The sequence below is a fragment of the Myotis myotis genome, unplaced genomic scaffold (assembly GCF_014108235.1).
Source record: "Myotis myotis isolate mMyoMyo1 unplaced genomic scaffold, mMyoMyo1.p scaffold_m19_p_1, whole genome shotgun sequence".
NCBI lineage: Eukaryota > Metazoa > Chordata > Mammalia > Chiroptera > Vespertilionidae > Myotis > Myotis myotis.
The window spans coordinates 147,359,642-147,377,871 of record NW_023416313.1 but is presented as its reverse complement, the minus strand read 5'-3'; the positions used below and the strand labels follow the sequence as shown (position 1 = coordinate 147,377,871).

At 49.0% G+C, this 18,230-nt stretch overlaps 1 protein-coding gene across 2 annotated transcripts; it reads left to right on the top strand.

Moving 5' to 3' along the window:
• Positions 1 to 5,727: 5,727 nt before the first annotated feature.
• Positions 5,728 to 17,888, top strand: LOC118678978 (dehydrogenase/reductase SDR family member 4). Of its 2 annotated transcripts, XM_036355226.1 has the most exons (8): positions 5,735 to 5,910; positions 6,903 to 7,080; positions 12,238 to 12,339; positions 14,552 to 14,622; positions 14,720 to 14,771; positions 15,057 to 15,191; positions 15,611 to 15,666; positions 17,366 to 17,888. In XM_036355226.1, exons 1-8 carry the CDS (start codon positions 5,780 to 5,782, stop codon positions 17,478 to 17,480), a joined length of 840 nt encoding a protein of 279 aa, XP_036211119.1. In that variant the 5' UTR covers positions 5,735 to 5,779; the 3' UTR covers positions 17,481 to 17,888. The 2 variants fall into 2 exon arrangements, with proteins under 2 accessions (XP_036211125.1, XP_036211119.1); XM_036355232.1 differs by lacking the exons at positions 14,552 to 14,622; positions 15,057 to 15,191 and having other exon boundaries at positions 5,728 to 5,910.
• Positions 17,889 to 18,230: the final 342 nt, after the last annotated feature.

Sequence of the window (18,230 nt, the reverse complement as noted above, 5' to 3'; positions counted from 1 at the left end):
ATACCATCTGCCTCTTACACTGATCTCAGAGCGGGACCAGAGACCTGAAACTGCTTTGCATAACAATGTCAAACGTTATCTCCTGAGAGGAGATATCTCCTGAGAGGGCAGGCTGGCACCTCTAGGGAAATGGCTTTCTTTCTTAACGTGGATTTAAATTGCATTGTCCCTAAAAATTGAGGTTGGTTCTTGGGTGCATGCGCACAGTTGATGTGGAAGTTCCTCACAGGAAAATGGAATACTAGTACCTCAAGAGGGGTGAGGGGGCAGTTCTTCACCTCATGGGAGCAGAGAAATCTTGAAGGAAAATACGTGGAGCTCCAGAGCTGGCCTTGCCCTGTGTGTGGCCTGAGACTGCCAATGCCCACCCTGCAATTTTCTACGGAAGCCTCCCCTCCAATAACCCAGACCGTAGCGACAGGATTCTTGCTTCCGAACGCCCTGAAGCTCTGAAGGAGGAGGAAGCCGATCCTCAATCCTCTGGGAAAACACCCCTGTGTGCTGGGAGGGGGGTCTTGCATTGGAAAGATTCTGAAGAAAAAGAGACGGTCAATGAGTCCTCAACAAGGCAGATGCCTGGTTGGAGTTAGGAGTACAGAGATTTCCGAAAGGTTAGAGTAACACCTGTGAAAGGAAAAAGGAGGAAGCAGGACTGAGAAAGAGGAACTGTTACACCACACGATGCAAATCTGACAAACAACAGGAAGCTCCAAAGCAAAGGTGGCCATTAGAGGAGCCCCACGTTAGGCGAAAAGGACGAGGTCCTTGTACCACCATCCTGCTCAGTCACGGGCTGGGGCCACCGCGAGAAGAAGGAGTTAACTGTCAGCTGGAGGCTGGTAGCTCATCAGAGTCCCGGCAGCCAGCAAGTCCTTTCTAGAAAGAGGATCTGAGTGTTACCTGCATCTCCGGTCTGCCAGAGGGACTGCCACTGAGGGAGGAAGGGGGGAAACCACAGTTTTGAAAACAGGGCTAGGAACTTGGTTGTGCCCAATGGGAAGCTTTATTAGGCAGCCTGTCGGGGGGATTTGTCCCTCTATGTGGTATTTCACTCCACCCCAAAATCTTCAGTGAATTTCTTGATGCAATGACATTATTTGGACTTTAAAAGAGCACAGACAGCGTGGCTCAATGGTTGAGCATCGGCCTATGAACCCGGAGGTCGCGGTTCCATTCCTAGTTAGGGCCCATGCCTGGGTGCGGACTCGATCCCCAATAGGGGACATGCAGGAGGTAGGTGGTCAAGGATTCTTTCTCATCATTGATGTTTCTCTCTCTCTCTCTCTCTCTCTCTCTCTCTCTCTCTCTCTCTCTCTCCCTCCCTCCCTCTCTGAAATCAATAAAAATAAATTAAATTTTTTTAAAAAGGATAAGGCAGCTGGGAAAGTATGGCCTTTCCCATCTTGTCCCTGCATCTCAGCCTCTATTTGGAGACCATACCAGGATTATAATCCTGGAGTTCCCAGAAGTGACCGGCGGCAGAGAGTGATGAGACACAAGATGGAGCCAACTGCTACTTTAAAACAGACTGAGGGACACCCCCACCCCCACCACCCCTTCCCAAACACAACAGTTGAAAGCAATCCTGGTTCTGAGGGAAAGAGTAGCTTGTCTCTAAGAAAGAACCTTTTGCCTGCTGCTATGCAGAGCTCCTGGAAAAGACTTACACAGACACTGGGTGGGTGATTTCTAAACAGTGTTCATAAATAACTGCCTAAATACAGGGCGATCTGGGGGAGGGGGCTGAAAAACCTGAAATTGAATAAGCTATGCAACAGAATTATGAGATTCTGGATAGAGCAATATTTCACAAAATTAATAATCCGTTACATTTAAATAGGCAGAGACTGTGTCAGTCTCTGGCACCTACAGATCCATTCACTGGGGTGTGTGTGTGTGTGTGTGTGTGTGTGTTTTAAATAAATTATTTGTCAACAGTTAAACATCAAATATCTCATATTAAAATCCAGATTTCTACCTTCTGTTTAAAAATCCCAAGATCTGGCAATGCTGGGCTGGCATTCTCCATGACAATCGTGGGAATGAGTATGCCTCGTTCTGTGAGCTTGCAGGTCAGTGGGACCCCCTTCCTCATGGCCTCCCAGCCACTGAGGCCAGGGTATGTCAATACTTATCACTGAGTTTATGCCATCAACCAAAGTTGAAAACCTTCTACGTCAATATATGAGGGTAGGGCAGCAGGTAAATTTACTGTAGAAAAACAAATCCCCCAGAACTTCTTTTTAAGGTAATTTTACCATAGTCATTCATTTAAAACATTTGGCCCAAGGTACAAACAGATTTGCACCAAACACACAGTATGTATACATCCAAGGTTGTTCATTATAGCATTGTTTGAAATAGCAAAACACTGAAAGCTACTTAAATGTTCATCAGTACGAGACTGACTAAATAAATTATGGAATACCCACACAATGGAATACTGCATAGCTATTTTTAAAGAGAGAGAATAGAGTAGATCTATTGTGTACCACTCAGAACAGTCTCTACTTTAAGAAACAAAGGAATGAAGGGGGATAGAAAGAAAGAAATGAAACCAGTGATTTGAAGGGACCAATGATGTATAGTGTCAGACCATTCATGGGAACATCTTTAAGGGGACAATGCACGTAAATGCATAGGAAGTTTCTGGAAGGATACACAAGACCAAGTGCTACATGGGTAGTAGGTAAAAAGAAGCATAGGGAAGAGTTACTTTTTCACTTCTCTTTTTAAAATCATTAACATGTGTTACTTATATGATTTTAAAAATATATTTTTTAATGATTAAAATAATAACAAATTGATGATGAAGTAAAATTCCAATTCAGGGAAAATTAATTTTTTTTAAGAAAACTGTCATTCTCCAACAATGTCAGAAAAAACAAGTGTAGCTATTTGACATTGACAGAGGGTCAGATTGCCATGAGTCACTATGGTTTCACATTCAAAAATAAAAACACCTACCTCATGAGACTGGAAATATTCAATAAAATTTCTAGAAAGCACTAACCTTTGCCGACTCAAAAAGTTGCTATCGCCCTAACTGGTTTGGCTCAGTGGATAGAGCGTCGGCCTGCAGACTCAAGGGTCCCAGGTTCGATTCCGGTCAAGGGCATGTACTTTGGTTGCGGGCACATCCCCAGTAGGGGGTGTGCAGGAAGCAGCTGATCGATGTTTCTAACTCTCTGTCCCTCTCCCTTCCTCTCTGTAAAAAAAATCAATAAAATATATATATTTTTAAAAAGTTGCTATCCCCAGCCCTCCCACACTGCCCATTCCTGACTTGTGTCAAATGATAGCACATGAACCAAAAACCAATCTGGAATGGTTATTGCAAAACCCAAGATTTAAATTCCATTCCAGGTGAATTTCCTTCTGGACCACAGTCAGCCCTTGAAGAAGATGGGAGTATAGTCCTCAATCACAGAGCATTTCCTCAAATCTGCAGATGGTACCATCTCCATACAAGAACAATCCCATTGTCTATTAAAGTTCCCATGTCAAAGAGACTCCAACACATCCGTGCATTTTCCCCCAAAATGTCCTACCCACATATCCAACAAACCACCTTGATGAGGAGTGGGAACTGGAGATCCCACACTTCTGCCCTTTTCTTTTCAGATCCCCTCCCTAGTGTCCCCTGTATGCTCCCAAATGGTGCTGGAGACCAAATATCGTTCATTATTTGGTCCATGCCCAGATGAGGAGAAGCCAATGTTCACGGAGCTCCCAGGCCAGAATTCTCTTCCCAGAACCCTTTGCTCTTTGGAGTATGGTATCCCTCCATCTCCCTCACAACCTCAGCTCCTGGATCTGGCTACTCACCTCTGGGCAGGAGGTGATGAGAGATCAAATTTGCCTTCAAGTTTGTCCCTTTGAACCAAAAGCCCTGAGAACCCCTACCCCAGTCCTCCCACACACGCTCTCCACAGCCCCACACACACAGGTGGAGAGCGCTGGGAAGGGTTCCCACAGTGCATTAGCTCTGAACAGGGGAGGAGGAAGAGCAGTGTCACACTATCCAGCCTGTCAATAATTCATGAGTTTCAGACTGAGGGGCACCAGTCAGAGAGTCAGTTTTCCCCGGATATGGGGAAAATTAGACTTAAGCTCTCTTATCTCATCTGGATGTGCTGAGTACCAAAACTGAGTACCACAGCCGTAACTTATTGGTTGAGGAATATACTATAAATCCATTGTGTGTTGTTATAATACTTGCTTGCTACCCACACACACCCTTTTGACGGCTAAAATCCCCTTTTTGGCTGATCAGCTAACCTGTACATACACTTAATGAATCTTTAGCAAGTATAAATTCTATTAAACAGCAATCCTCCAAACTGAATTTCACAGACCAGCATTCTCTCTCCTCCAATTATAGGGACTGACATAGGGTTCCCAAACTGGTAATTTCACCAACTAACAACACTTTTCTCAACCTACCCATCTGCTTTCATCATCTTTTCTTAACAAAAAGACTAATACACACACACACACACACAAAAGCAAAAGCCTATCCCAGAATAAAGGAGTATCTGTAGAGTTCAATAAGCTTAGCTTTATGATACTCACTACATTTTCTTTATTTTCTCGTTTTGCCTTGAACTAGTGAAAACTTTGCCATGGATCCGTACCACTTCTCAGTCTGGCTTTTAGAGGCCACTGGATTAAACCAATGCAGACACTAGCACTTGGGTCTGCCAGGGCCTTTCTACAGTGTGCTATAAGCCATCCAGACTTATGAATTCTCCCAGAAACCCTGCAGGGAGATCATTTCAGCCCACTTGGCAGAAGTGGAGGCTGAAGTCTCGGACACAATTTATAGTGGAGAGGACTTTATTCATCATCTCCTCCAGCATTCTTAGTTTACAGATGAAGAGCCTGGCCTCTGGCAGCAATAATAATTACTTTATGGTGGCAATAATTACTATGCTTAGTAGTTTACGGTTTATAAAGTGCTTTTACATTCAACAAATACGTATTGGAGGCCAGGACCTGGGGACTTGGTGATTGTGGAGAAGAGAGTGCTCCCGAGTTCTCTGTATTCCCACTGGTTGGGGGCCCTCTAGCCTCCTTGCTACCACTTCGGCCCTGTATAACGGGGAAGTCCCCTTGGGGTAAAGGGTATATGAGGCCTGTCCAGCCAGGATCTTTATCCCTGCACTCTGGTTACCACACTGTCAGAGCCTGCCGCCCAGGCCTGTGAAGACGGAGGTGACCTTGAGCTAGAATGAAGAGCAGTGTCAGGCCTGGCCCAGCTGTCCCCATTATGTCTCCCTCCCAGGCGCCTCCACCCTCACCTGAGACCCTCGTGTAATGCACACAGGCCTCATCTCTATGGGCAATGTCAAAATAATTGCCCCCTTATGGGCTGTCATATATTTAGACCCAGACTTTTTCAGAGAAGGTCCATCCTGAAGTTCTGGGAAGCAAAAGCAACCAACTCAAAGCTGCACCCCTTGCCCCCCCGAAAAATGACGTGGGCAAGCAGATGTGGAAGGAGGGGTGAGAGGGGTTCCAGCAGTGGGGTGGGCCCTTCAGGAAATCTGGACGCACAGCCCTGTCCCACACCTGCCAGAGCAGAGCAGGGAGCTGCGGGGCGCGGCGGCCATGCGCCGGCAGGGGGCGCCCGCAACCACAGCCTGTTCCCCGCGCAAAGGGCCGGCGCTGAGCGGGAGGAACGGTCCAGTTCAAGGGCGGGCACGCGGGGAGAGACGGCCCGCCCCTCGCACCGCCCCACCACGGGGCGCGGAACCTTGCACAACCGATCGGCGCCATGCATAAGGCGGGGCTGCTGCTGGGCGCCTGTGTCCGGTCTTGGAAGTCGGTGCGGATGGCTAGCTCCGGGGTGGCGCGCCGGGACCCGCTCGCGAATAAGGTGGCCCTAGTAACGGCCTCCACCGACGGGTGAGTGCCCGGCCCGGAGTCTTTGAGGCCCCCCGTTGTCTGGACAGGCGGTAACTCCCGTCCTTTGCCTCCCGGGTCGCGTCCTCAGCCTCACACGCGGCCCAGGAAGTCAGGGACCACGTGGTTGACCGGCAGCGTCCCAGTCTCCTCCGCTGCTGCCTCTGCGCCATTGCGCCAGCTCAGTGCTGCCCCCTTCAACCCAGGGCCTCAGTGCTCTGCGCTGCCCCAGTCCACTGGCCCTTAGGTCCAGGAAGACCAGATTTAAAAAATACTATAAATATATATATGCTGTCCCACTGCCTCCATGGACTATGGCAGTGTTCCAGACACCCCATTTGGACACCTCGACAAGTCTCCCAGAACCGCGCCCCTTACCTAGACAAGACTCACCTATTCAAATTTTTGTTTGGCTGCGTACATTTTGGCCTCCATTGCACAGCCTATCTCTGCACCCACCGCTCTTGTCTATACTGCTTCTCTTCACAGGACTTTGCTAGACACCAACTCGGCACGAATCTAAAATACAAATGGACTGGAAACGCTAATAGCTAACAATTGCAAAATGTATAGCCCTCACTCCCAGGAGAGTAAAATAAAAAATTTACGTTTTTGACCAGAGACCCACCCTTCCGTATGCACCCCAAAACATAACTAACGATAGAATTTTGATATGATGCAGACTAATAAGGTCGATATTTGGGGGCAGGGCTCTTCCAATCATGGAAGGGCTGCTGCTGCACCCCTAGCTCATTTCTTTCCCCTCATTCCCTACAGGGTACGGGGCGCCCCCTATACCCCATGGTGGTGGGGCCTGTGGAAGGTGATGTCACTTTCTGGGAACCTAGTCTGAGGCCAACACCATAAGAAAACTAAGTAAATGAGTGTCCAAAAGGAGAGCTAGAATTCAAACCAGGGCTGTCTGACTCTGGAGCCCGTGCTTTCGACGTCTTCCCCGTGCTGGCCTTGACCATCATATCTCTCTCTGCCCACAGGATCGGCTTGGCAATCGCCCGGCGTCTGGCCCAGGACGGGGCCCATGTGGTGGTCAGCAGCCGGAAGCAGCAGAATGTGGACCGGGCAGTGGCAGCGCTGCAGGGGGAGGGGCTGAGCGTGACGGGCACCGTGTGCCATGTGGGGAAAGCTGAGGACCGGGAGCGGCTGGTGACCACGGTGAGCAGCAAGGATATGGGCACAGAGCCAGGAGGTGGCGGAAGGGAACCAGCCTCAGCCTCCTTCCCAGCTTTCCTGGACCACATGGGTGTGATCCAAGCCAGCACTATTAACTAAAACATAACAGTGTGTTCTGCATACCCACACCAGTCCACCAGCACACTTTTATTGTGTGCCTTTCTATTATGTCTCTAAGAATCATCCAATCATCCCATCATCCCAGTCAGAGAATCAAAAACCAATCTAATGCTTCAGCCCTTGGGGGCACCGAAAAAAAACACACAGCTGGTCCCGATTCTCCAGTAGCTTCCAATTTAATTGGGTAGATGAGAAGGGTAGATACCATCACAAAATAGATGTTCCCACCTATGAGCAAATCAGCAATCAATCCCCAGTTCTTCAGCGTAGAGGCAGTCCCTGGAGACCTGCAGGAGGAAGCCCACCATGTTTCAGCCACCTACTGTGTGCCATTCACTTTGTTCAGAGTGTTACACAGGTCACCTCTCAACCTGACAACAACCCAAACAAGGCAAAGACTATTCTCCTTGTTTACACTCTGCTCAGAAAGGTGGAGCCGTATCCCAAGGCCCAACAGCCAGTAAGAAAGGAGCTGAGTGTCACCCAGACCTGCCAAGCTGCCTACAGACTGCCAGGCATTTCCCCATTATCGTCAGGTCAGGCCTTGTGTGCCCACTTGGACTTTACTCTCAAAGGCAGGTCTAGGCCAGTGTCAGAGCTGGTACTTGGCACCAGCCTTCCAGCTACACAGGAAAATACGAACATCTGGCAAAGAGGCTCCCCTTCTCTCAGGCTCAGGCTACACTTCATTTCCTGGAGTGGAAGAGAGAGTCTACCCTAGAATGGAAAGTGCGGGGATGTACTAACCAAATGGCAGAAATTATGTGGGTAATATTAGAAGAGGGGGATGTTAAACAATGGCCGATGGCATAAGGTTATTCCATTTTGAAAGAACTGTTTGGGAATGCCCAAGTGAGCATTGGAGCCAGGCTGGGGTGGCTCAGTTGGTTGAGCACGGTCCCATGCACCTTTCGATTCCCAGTCAGGGCACATGCCAGGGTTATGGGCTTGATCCCCAGTAGGGGGCATGCAGGAGGCAGCCAATCAGTGTTTCATCACTGTTCCTTGAATGTTTCTATCTCTCCCTCTCCCTCCTCTCTCTCTAAAAAAAACAATAAAAACATATTTAAATATATATACCTGTTTTTTTTAAAAAATGTGATTGGATAAAGCCAAAGGTAGGTTCAAGAAAGTGACCTTGTCTAGCATAGGCTGCTGGACAAAGCCCGAGATTGGGACCTCGATCCTGAGGAGTTCCGACATCCTTGTAGGAAGTAAGAGGCCATGTGAGGTGTTGAGCAAGATGGAAATGTTATTAAAGAAAGAATCTGGCGCTGGTAGGAAGGATGTATGGGACCAGAGGAAACTCTGAGCCAAGGAGATCCGTGAAGAAGCTGTTGCTGTCACTCAGGTCTAGAGCAGTGGTGGTGGGACCAAATGGGTATATGCCCAAGAGGCGTCTAGTGGAACCAACCAAGACTTTTTTCTAACCCGGCATCAAGAAATGGGAAGCAGAGGAGAGGAGCAGAGCAACTCCCAGGGCAAGTCAGGGTGGGGAGTAATGGGATACTTGTTAGCAATTTGAGATGTGTGCCACCAGTTGCCAGCTGTCACCCTGTAATGAGGAAAGCTGTGCTCTGAGGGTAGTTACTACCCAGTAACCCCCCAACCTGCACCTTGAAGCTTCTCAAAGGTGTGGGGAGTGGAAACCAGATCAGCCACTGCTCCACTTGATTATATTTTTCTAAAAAAGTACTAGTGGCCCGGTGCACAAAATTCATGCAGGGGTGGGCGCTGCCCCTCATCCCAGCCTGCACCCTCTCCAATCTGGGACCTCTCAGGGGAAGTGCAACTGCCGGTTTAGGCCCGAACTGGCAGTCGGACATTCCTCTTGCAATCTGGGACCACTGGCTCTAACTGCTCACCTGCCTGCCTGCCTGATCGCCCCTAACCAATCTGCCTGCCGGCCTGCTCACCCCCAACTGGCCCCCCTGCTGGCCTGCTCACCCCCAACTGGCCCCCCTGCTGGCCTGCTCACCCCCAACTGCCCCCCCTGCTGGCCTGCTCACCCCCAACTGGCCCCCCTGCTGGCCTGCTCACCCCCAACTGCCCCCCTGCTGGCCTTCTCACCCCCAACTGGCCCCCCTGCTGGCCTGCTTGCCCCCAACTGGCCCCCCTGCTGGCCTGCTCACCCCCAACTGGCCCCCCTGCTGGCCTTCTCACCCCCAACTGGCCCCCCTGCTGGCCTGCTCACCCCCAACTGGCCCCCCTGCTGGCCTGCTCACCCCCAACTGGCCCCCCTGCTGGCCTGCTCACCCCCAACTGCCCCCCCTGCTGGCCTTCTCACCCCCAACTGGCCCCCCTGCTGGCCTGCTTGCCCCCAACTGCCTCCCCTCCTGGCCTGATCGCCTCTGCCTCGGCCCCGCCACCATAGCTTTGTCTGGAAGGACATCCAGAGGGTCTCCTGGAAGGTCTCCCAGTCTAATTAGCATATTACCCTTTTATTAGTATAGATACCTATCACACCCTAGCCAGCATTGCTCAGTGGTTAGAGCGTCAGCCTTCGCACTAAAGGGTCTTGGGCACATACCTAGGTTACAGGCTCGCTCCTCACCCCTGGTGAGGGCTCATGCAAGAGGCAACCAATCAATGTGTCTCTCTTCCATCAATGTTTCTCTCCCTCCCTCCCTCTCTTCCACTCTCTCTGAAAAAAGCAATGGAAAAAATATCCTCAGGACACAGAGCAACCAATGCTTAACTACTTTTGTGTAGTGATCGCGCAATTTAGAGAAAAGCTTAGAAGACACCAGCTGGATAGCCAGAATACCTTTCTCATTAATCTTCTATGCTCCTCTATCTCTGTTCAATCAAAACCCAGCCTCCTCCCCTGTCCATGCTGATAGGCCTAGAAGGAGAGGGATACACAGCAGAAATCAAAAAGTTCCAGGTGATTCTGGTGCAATCCACCACCTTCTCCCCACTCCCAAAGACACATGCACAGGCCACAGCACACACTTTCTAACGTATTCTGCTCTTTGTGGGTCACAAGTCCCTAGGCCAGGCTTACACAGAGCCAAAGCAAATGACTGGGGCTTTGTGCCAGGACGCTAAAATTTAGAGAGGGCAAGAAAGTATTGATACTGGTTTTTAAAGATTATGTGACTAAATTTTTGTGAAATTTACATGTTGACAGCTCAGGCGTTCAAAACATCTGAGCTTAGCACCTAGTTAGCAAGAATAATTAGTTAAAACGGGAGCTAGCAGATGGTACACATTGTTAATAACACCCCTCCCTGTGCCAAATCGTGAGGCACAAAGTCAACTGAGGGCCCATTTAATGCTGCTTGCCCCAGGCAAAAAAATTGCCAGTTCTGGCCCTGACTAGGGTGGCTCAGTTGGTTGGACTATCATCCTGTACATCTAAAGGTTACAGGCTCAATTCCAGATCAGGGCACATACCTAAGTTGTGGTTCAATCCCCAATCGGGGTATGTATGGGAGACAACAGGTCAATGATTCTCTCTCACATCGATGATATTCTCTCTCTCTCTCTCTCTCTCTCTCTCTCTCTCTCTCTCTCTCTCTCTCTCTAACTTAAAAACAGCCCTAGCCAGTTTTTCTCAGTGTTAAGAGCATCGGCCCTTGAACCACAGGGTTGAGGGTTTGATTCCCATGATTCCCAGTCAAGGGCATGTGCCTTGGTTCCTGGTTCACGCCCTAGCCCCAATCAGGGCGCATGCAGGAGGCAACTGGTCAATGTATGTCTCTCATCTCTCATCTCTCTCTCTCTCTCTCTCTCTCTCTCTCTCCCACCCCCATCCCCCCTCCTTTTCACTCTCTGAAAATTAATGAAAAAAATATCCTCGTACCCTAACTGGTTTGGCTCAGTGGATGGAGCGTCAGCCTGTGGACTCAAGGGTCCTGGGTTCGATTCCGGTCAAGGGCATATACTTTGGTTGCAGGCACATACCCAGGGAGTGTGCAGGAGGCAGCTGATCGATGTTTATCTCTCATCGATGTTTCTAGCTCTCTATCCCTCTCCCTTCCTCTCTGTAAAAAAAATCAATTAAATAAAAAATATCCTCGTGTGAGAATTTAAAAAACGACACAATAAAAGCATGTCTTCGGATGAGGATAACAAAAAATTGCCAGTTCTGGGCAAATGCAAAGTCTGATTTCAGGGTAGTATGTTGTTGGCAGATTCTGTTTGGCCAATCATTTCTCCAGCACATTCCTACTACCACATACTTACTCTTTAGTAAAGAGATGTTACCCGTGGTTTTCCCAGTTTCAATCTCAGCTCTGCCTAGAATCTTCCATGCCTCCAGGCCATTAAAGGGGGCGTGGAGGGATGACATCATCACCAAGTGCAGAACCACTTAATCCCAGACGGGTGTCCCCCCATCAGACCGATCTCAGTTCTGCCACCACTACCTAGCTTTGCACCCTGAGCAAATCTCTCTGCCCCTCCCAGAGACCAAAATGAATAGGCCTCCTGTGCTTAGCTGGCCCTAATAAGACATTCCTGACTTGTAGGGTCTTGAGAAATTAACTTACCCGGCCCTCAGAGTTATCACCTTCACCATAAGGACATGCGGCTAACTGACCTCACGGCCCCTCCCCGGGTCACTTTCTCTGAGTCCATCTAAACCAGTTTCTCCATTCAGGGAGGCGTGGGAAGGCTGCGTCTGAGAGAATGGTAACTCATATCAAGGAGAACCGGACAGTGAGCACTTGGAGAAATGGGGCTGGGATTCCGTGTGAAAAGAAGAGGGTCTAGATAGGTTTTGAGGTGACAGCAAGGCCATGAGAATAAAGGAGCGCCCCAAAGAGAAGGTGTAATGAGTAAAGGGCCAGCGACAGCCTTAGAAGAAGTGGGGGCAGGAAGAAAAGATGTCAAAGACATGAGACGACCTTCAGTGTTGAGCAGAGGTTAGGGTACTTCTAGAGAAAAATGTTCCCAGAAACAGAGATGTCATTTTGACATCATTTTGTTCCTAACGAGGAATTCTCTATCACCATTAATCAACACGCGTCCCCGACTCACCCGAAGCCCTGACTCAGCCCTGACTCTCTCCAGGCCGTGAAGCTTCACGGGGGCATCGACATCCTGGTCTCCAACGCTGCCGTCAACCCTTTCTTTGGAAACCTCATGGACGTCACCGAGGAGGTGTGGGACAAGGTAAGAGGGGCAGGCCTTAGAGAGCAGCGCAAACTCAGTCTGCCTTTACCAGGCATTTGTCAGGTGCAATGTGCTAGTAAATGTGAGGAATCCTTGGGATTTGCACCTGGAGTGCACCTGGGAAAGGGCTGGTGGGCATGGCTTCCTCTCTCCCTGCCCAGCTCTTTCATTGCTGCTTCTCCCGGTCTTGTCTTCTTCCATTTGCTCCTTCCTAGCGACCTTCTTCCCTGCACCCCGGCCTTCACTGTGCCCTTACCCAGGTGCTTCTTCCTGGTTTATCTCCAGCAGACACGGCAGCTAATATGCCAATAACTGATACATTGAAATTTGCGCACCACCTGTCCCCTTGTTCAGCTGCCAAAAAAGAGTATTTCTCATGAGTTGGAAAACTTTAATAGCTGCTAGTTCAGTGAGATACCAATTCTGGTGAAATGACCTAAGTTGCTGCTTTATAACATACAGTTTCTGAAAAAGACCTGCGCTCTTTTCTTCTTAACTGCAACAAGTGAATTGGAGATCCCGCTGTCCAAATTCAGGTGTGGAATTTTGGGTTTTATGTGAATGTGTATAATCACACTACATTTATAATATATTTCGCTCACCTACATTCTTTAATTATAAAGCCTTAATTAAAATATCTGTCTTTGTTTATTAAGGTTAATATTCCCACATGATTTGGAAATGCTGGGTTTTTTATAGTTGCCCCTGGTTTTGGTTTTCTTCTGATGTCATCAATATCTCAACACTGAATTTAAGAATACTAAAATATCGTAGTTTATCAGTGTTTCACAGACAGAGAGACCAAAGTGCCGACTGTTCTTCAGTGAGTCGGTTCCTGATTGATATTCTTTAAAGTAGAAAAACATCTTTCATGAGCAGTCTGAATGGAGACCACAGGAAAATAATTTTAAACCAAGTAATTTTTCTTTTTAGTTTGCATTTAAAAAAAAATATCACAGTACATCAAATCTAAATGCCAGCGTTGATTCTTGATTAAACCTTGGGTTTTTCAAATAAGAACAAATGGGATGCCGCCAATGTTGCTCAGTGGTTGAGCATCAACCTATGAACCAGGAGGTCACGGTTTGATTCCGTGGTCAGGGCACATGCCCAGGTTGGGGCCTCTATCCCCAGTAGGGGGCGTGCAGGAGGCAACCGATTGATGATTCTCTCTCATCATTGATGTTTCTATCTATCTCTCCCTCTCCCTTCCTCTCTCTGAAATCAATAAAAACATGTGGTTGTTTTTAAAAAAAAAAAAAGACATATGGGAGACAATTGGGGAAATTTTATTATGGGCAGCACATTAGATAAAATCATTATTATCAGTGTTAAATTTCTTGGGTGTGATCATGGATTATAATCTCTTAGAGAATATCCATAAATATTAGTGTTAGAGCATTATGACATCTGCACCTTAACCTTCAGTGGTTCAGGGAAAAACACAGTCAGGGCAAAAGGGACAAAATGTGAACCATTGATGAATTAGGCAAAAGATATGCATTGTACTTCTTTTTCAACTTTTCTGTACAATTGAAATTTTTCAAAATGAGAGTTTGCCAGGGGGCGTGGGAGGGGACTACCTCGGCAGCAGTGTGATATGTTTGTTTTAAATTATGGGTGTGAGGTTTTGATTCCAGCCTGTGCCCCAGCTTCCCCAAAATGATCCCACTTCTCATAACCCCACTTTCCAACAAATGTTCAGCCGGACAGTCCACCCTGGAGGGCCAGGAGCATCGCAGTCCCTGAGCTCAGGAGCCAGAGCAGTGCTGGAACGCCCCAGGGGCCCCAGGTCAGGCCACATTTTCCCTGAGAAGCACGGCCCACTCCATGGCAGATCCCAGAAGGCCCACCTCATTCCAGGTTCTCCCTAATGAGAAGAAACAGAGAAAATCCAGCTAAAATCCAATGTAGCCCTGAGAGTTTAGGTCCATTCTAGGCCAAATCACACTTGGCTACTTAGGAAACAAGATGAACCAGGCTCCATTCTTTCTCACCCAGGCCTAATTTTCATTCTCTCACTGAATACGCTGGTGAGAGACACTTCTTTCTCCCTGGACCTTGGTTTCTTCATGTGTAAGGTCCCGGAAATCATCTCCAAGATCTCCACCAGCCCCAACAGGCAGATCCGAGAGAACGTATTCTGAGTGTGCATCACCCTGCCCTCTCCAGCTCTCCCCTCATGCTGCTCCCCTTCTTCCCCCGGTTTCAGATTCTGGACATTAATGTGAAGGCCACAGCCCTGATGACAAAGGCAGTGGTGCCAGAGATGGAGAAACGAGGGTACGGAGAAGGAGAGGGAGCCTGGGTGTGACGGGCCCCATGTGGTCTGAGGGCGGGGGTCTCTGCTGGGCAGAGGGTCATTCTCTTCTCTTTCCAGAGGCGGCTCAGTGGTGATTGTGGCCTCCATAGCAGCCTACACCCCGTTTCCTGTAAGAGCCCCTTCCTCTGCTACTCCCATCCTGCACCTTTCTACCCTCCAGTCACCCGAAGAAGCTGTGTCCCCTTTTGCAATCACACCACCAAGTCCCTTCCAATAAAACAGATGCCCGGCCTCCACGAACCCCAGCGTTGGGGAGGGTCAGCCTCAAGGCCGTTTCCTAACTGTGACCCTCCATTACAGGAGATGCCCTGTTATCTACTGCCCTTTATGTCTTCCAGTAAGAACCAAGAATGAACCAAAAACAAAGAGACTAACCCATTTTTCCTTTCCCCAGGGCCTGGGCCCTTACAATGTCAGTAAAACAGCCTTGCTGGGTCTCGGCAAGAACCTGGCCATAGAACTGGCCCACAGTAACATAAGGGTGAACTGCCTGGCGCCCGGAATCATCAAGACTAACTTCAGCCAAGTGGTGAGGAGGGGCTGTCCTGCATCCTGCTGGGAGAGCTGGCGCCGGGGTCCTGAGCTCCCAATCACCCCTGCTCCCCTCCCCAGCCTTTCTGTCGCCCCCTCCGTGCCAGCCACCTGTCCGGACCAAACCTGTTCTTTCTCCGGGTGTTCGGTGGAGACTGAGAAATTCAGACTCTGTTCACACCGTTTCATATCTCCTTAAGTGGGTGGGAATGGGGAGACCCAGTGAAGTGCCTCACTAGAATCTGAAAAGAATGAACAGAAGAAGGCGGTGGGGAGACGCTGGGGGCTAGGAAGAACTAGGAAGTGGAAGAGGGCCTCTCTCTACCCTTCCTCTCCCGCAATGTGAGGGCGGGCCGTTTCCCCCCTGCCTGGCCCCCTTCTGCGTCTTTCACATAAAGAGATTCCCTTTTCCTGCAGTTGTGGATGGACAAGGCAAGAGAGGAGACCTTAAAAGAAGCCATGCGGATAAGAAGGTGAGGTGTCACAGAGGGAGTTAAGAGGGATAAAGATGGGAAGATACGGCCCCTCACACAGCCCACATCGCGTGTCTCTTGGTCCCACAGACAGCAGGGGCATGCTCTCCTCTGCCTCAAACACTCACACTTCACAAGCTCATGAACACTGCCCCACCACAGTGAGGGGCGGGGCTACAGGGAGTCCACTTCCATTGCAAAAGCAAACACAGATGTGTCCAGGTTTCAGTAAAGAAGAGCTCTGGGAGATTCCCTGACTCCTCTCTCCAGCTGGCTGCTTGCCACCACCTCTAGGCATCCCTAGCTACTAGGGACCAAAACCAAAACATGCTTTTTTAGTTCCCTTTGAATAAAAAGTCATGTGTGTTTTTGAAAGTCATGTTTTCAAAGCTCAGGTTGATGATCCTACAACCCAAATAAAAGGACTGAAGAGCTTTTAGTAAGTCCCAAAACTCCCCTTGCCTAAGAAAACTGGCCTCCTCCCCAAGGGGCTGGACGAACTGTTCCAGCACCTTCATCTGGCTCCCTTTCCTCCAAGTTCCCTGCCTCTCTCCAACCTCGGGCTTCTGGGAACTCTTGTCTTCAGCTTCTCCATCTTGTCCCTCAAGGACTACTTGTGGAAACAGGCCAACTTAAGGGAGAAGACTCCCCCTGGTGCTCCCAAAGCATCTGATGTCAGCATGAGCTGCAGGCCTAGTCCACAACTCACTAATAAGCCGGGGTATTGTCTTCCTAGCGCCCCAGTGGTTCACTAGCCCCATCCTTCTCAATCTTGGTGCCTATTCAACTCAGCTAGGGAGCTTATGAAACTACAGATGTCAGGCCCTACTCCCAAAGATGATTTTTTTATTATTGCTGAGAAAGAGAGAGAGAGAGAGAAACTTCAATTCGTTGTTCCATTTATTTATGCATTCACTGATTGTTTCTTGTTTGTGCCCTGACTGGGGATTGAACCCACAGCCTTGGCTATTGGGTCAATGCTCTAACCAACTGAGCTACCCAGCCAGGGCCCAAAGATTCTTTTTTATTGGTCCAAGGCAAGTCCTGGGCATCTTTTGGGCAGGGGTGGGAGGAAGGAGGCGGGAGGTGTTAAGCCTTCCTGGTGATTATAATATACAACTAGGATGAGGAACTACTAATCTGGGTTTGAGATACGCACTCTGCCCCACCTCTAGAGAACTCGGGCAGTTATGTTAAAATGTTCCCAACTAAGCAATCACTGATACAAACACTGAGAATTAGCACATTCTCACAAAATGAACCTGACTCTAAGGGACAAAAATAGATTCCTGAAAATGCTATCTGTGAATTAAAGCTGTGCAAATGGAGTCATTTTAAACAAACCATTTACTATCTCACAGACTCCCTGATACTTGACTAGTATGCACACATGTGAAACAAATTATTTGAAGTATAAAAGAGCTGCTCACAAGTTTATCTATAAAATCTTGGATTTGGGTGTCCTGAGTTCTCTAAAGAACAAAGTATCTCTATTTGAATATAACTTACAGTGTTTTCTCAGAGTACAGTACTTATGCTTATACTAAATTATAACAGCTTATCATCAGGATAACCCAATTTGATGGACCTGTACACTGGTCCTGAAAAATCATCTGATACTTATTAAGTAAATTCCATTCTCTGTGGGGGCCTGGCCTGTTTGATTTTTACCCCCTTCTTTGTTTTCCCTGCACCCCAGGTTAGGCACGCCAGAAGACTGTGCAGGCATTGTGTCTTTCCTGTGCTCTGAAGATGCCAGCTACATCACTGGGGAAACAGTGACCGTGGCTGGAGGAGCCCCCTCCCGCCTCTGAGTACCTGGAGAGTCTACCAGGGCAGAGGTTGGGCTTCAGCCCCCATCGGGTTCCAGCACTAATCTACCAGCCGTTACCACCTCTATCACACCGCTCACCTTTCCCCGCCCCCTAAAATCAGCTACACCCTGTGACAAGATCCAGCCTTCCCTGCCATCGAGGTTTGGTCTTATGAGGATTCCTGTTGTTGCTGTAGCCTTGGATAAAGACTTCCCCTGAGGACACGGGACAGGCCTGCTGAGTAGGCTGAGTCTACCTTGGCAAAAAACATATTTTTTTATTTCCTGGCAGGGGGCAATTTGAGGGAGTTGGGAGAGAAGGGCCTGGAGTTGAAGGAGGGGCTGGGAAGGTTGGAAATTAACTTGCAAATGAGGTGCCAATAAAATGCAGATGATCGTGTTGCTTTAACTCAGTGTGTTCATTTTTTAGTGTGGGGTGCACAGGTGTGGTAGCTGAGCAGAGAGCATAAGTCTGAGTGAACTGGATCTCTGGGTCCCCTAACCTTCCTCCCCGTCTCCAGGGCCTGAGCGTGTTGCTCGGAGTGGAGGTGTCTGCAGAGCTGCCAGCTGGAAGGAGGCGGCATGGGAACTCCCAGAGCGCCACAGGGATCCCCAAGGCTGGGCAGCAGGAGAGGAAGGACGAGCTCCCCCAGATCTGGCCAAGTCCTCTCCTGGCATTGCCCTGGGCCCCGAGTTCCCTCGCAGGTCCGCGAGGGCGAGCTGGACCGCCCGAACAATCGGGAAAAGGAAG

Bases quoted from the DNA above. Each gene is read 5' to 3' on its own strand.
- LOC118678978 (XM_036355226.1), top strand. From the start codon at position 5,780: ATGCATAAGGCGGGGCTGCTGCTGGGCGCCTGTGTCCGGTCTTGGAAG. The intron at 7,081-12,237 runs GTGAGCAGCAAG...GACTCTCTCCAG, and splicing joins GGGAGCGGCTGGTGACCACG to GCCGTGAAGCTTCACGGGGG. The intron at 12,340-14,551 runs GTAAGAGGGGCA...CCCCGGTTTCAG, and splicing joins CCGAGGAGGTGTGGGACAAG to ATTCTGGACATTAATGTGAA.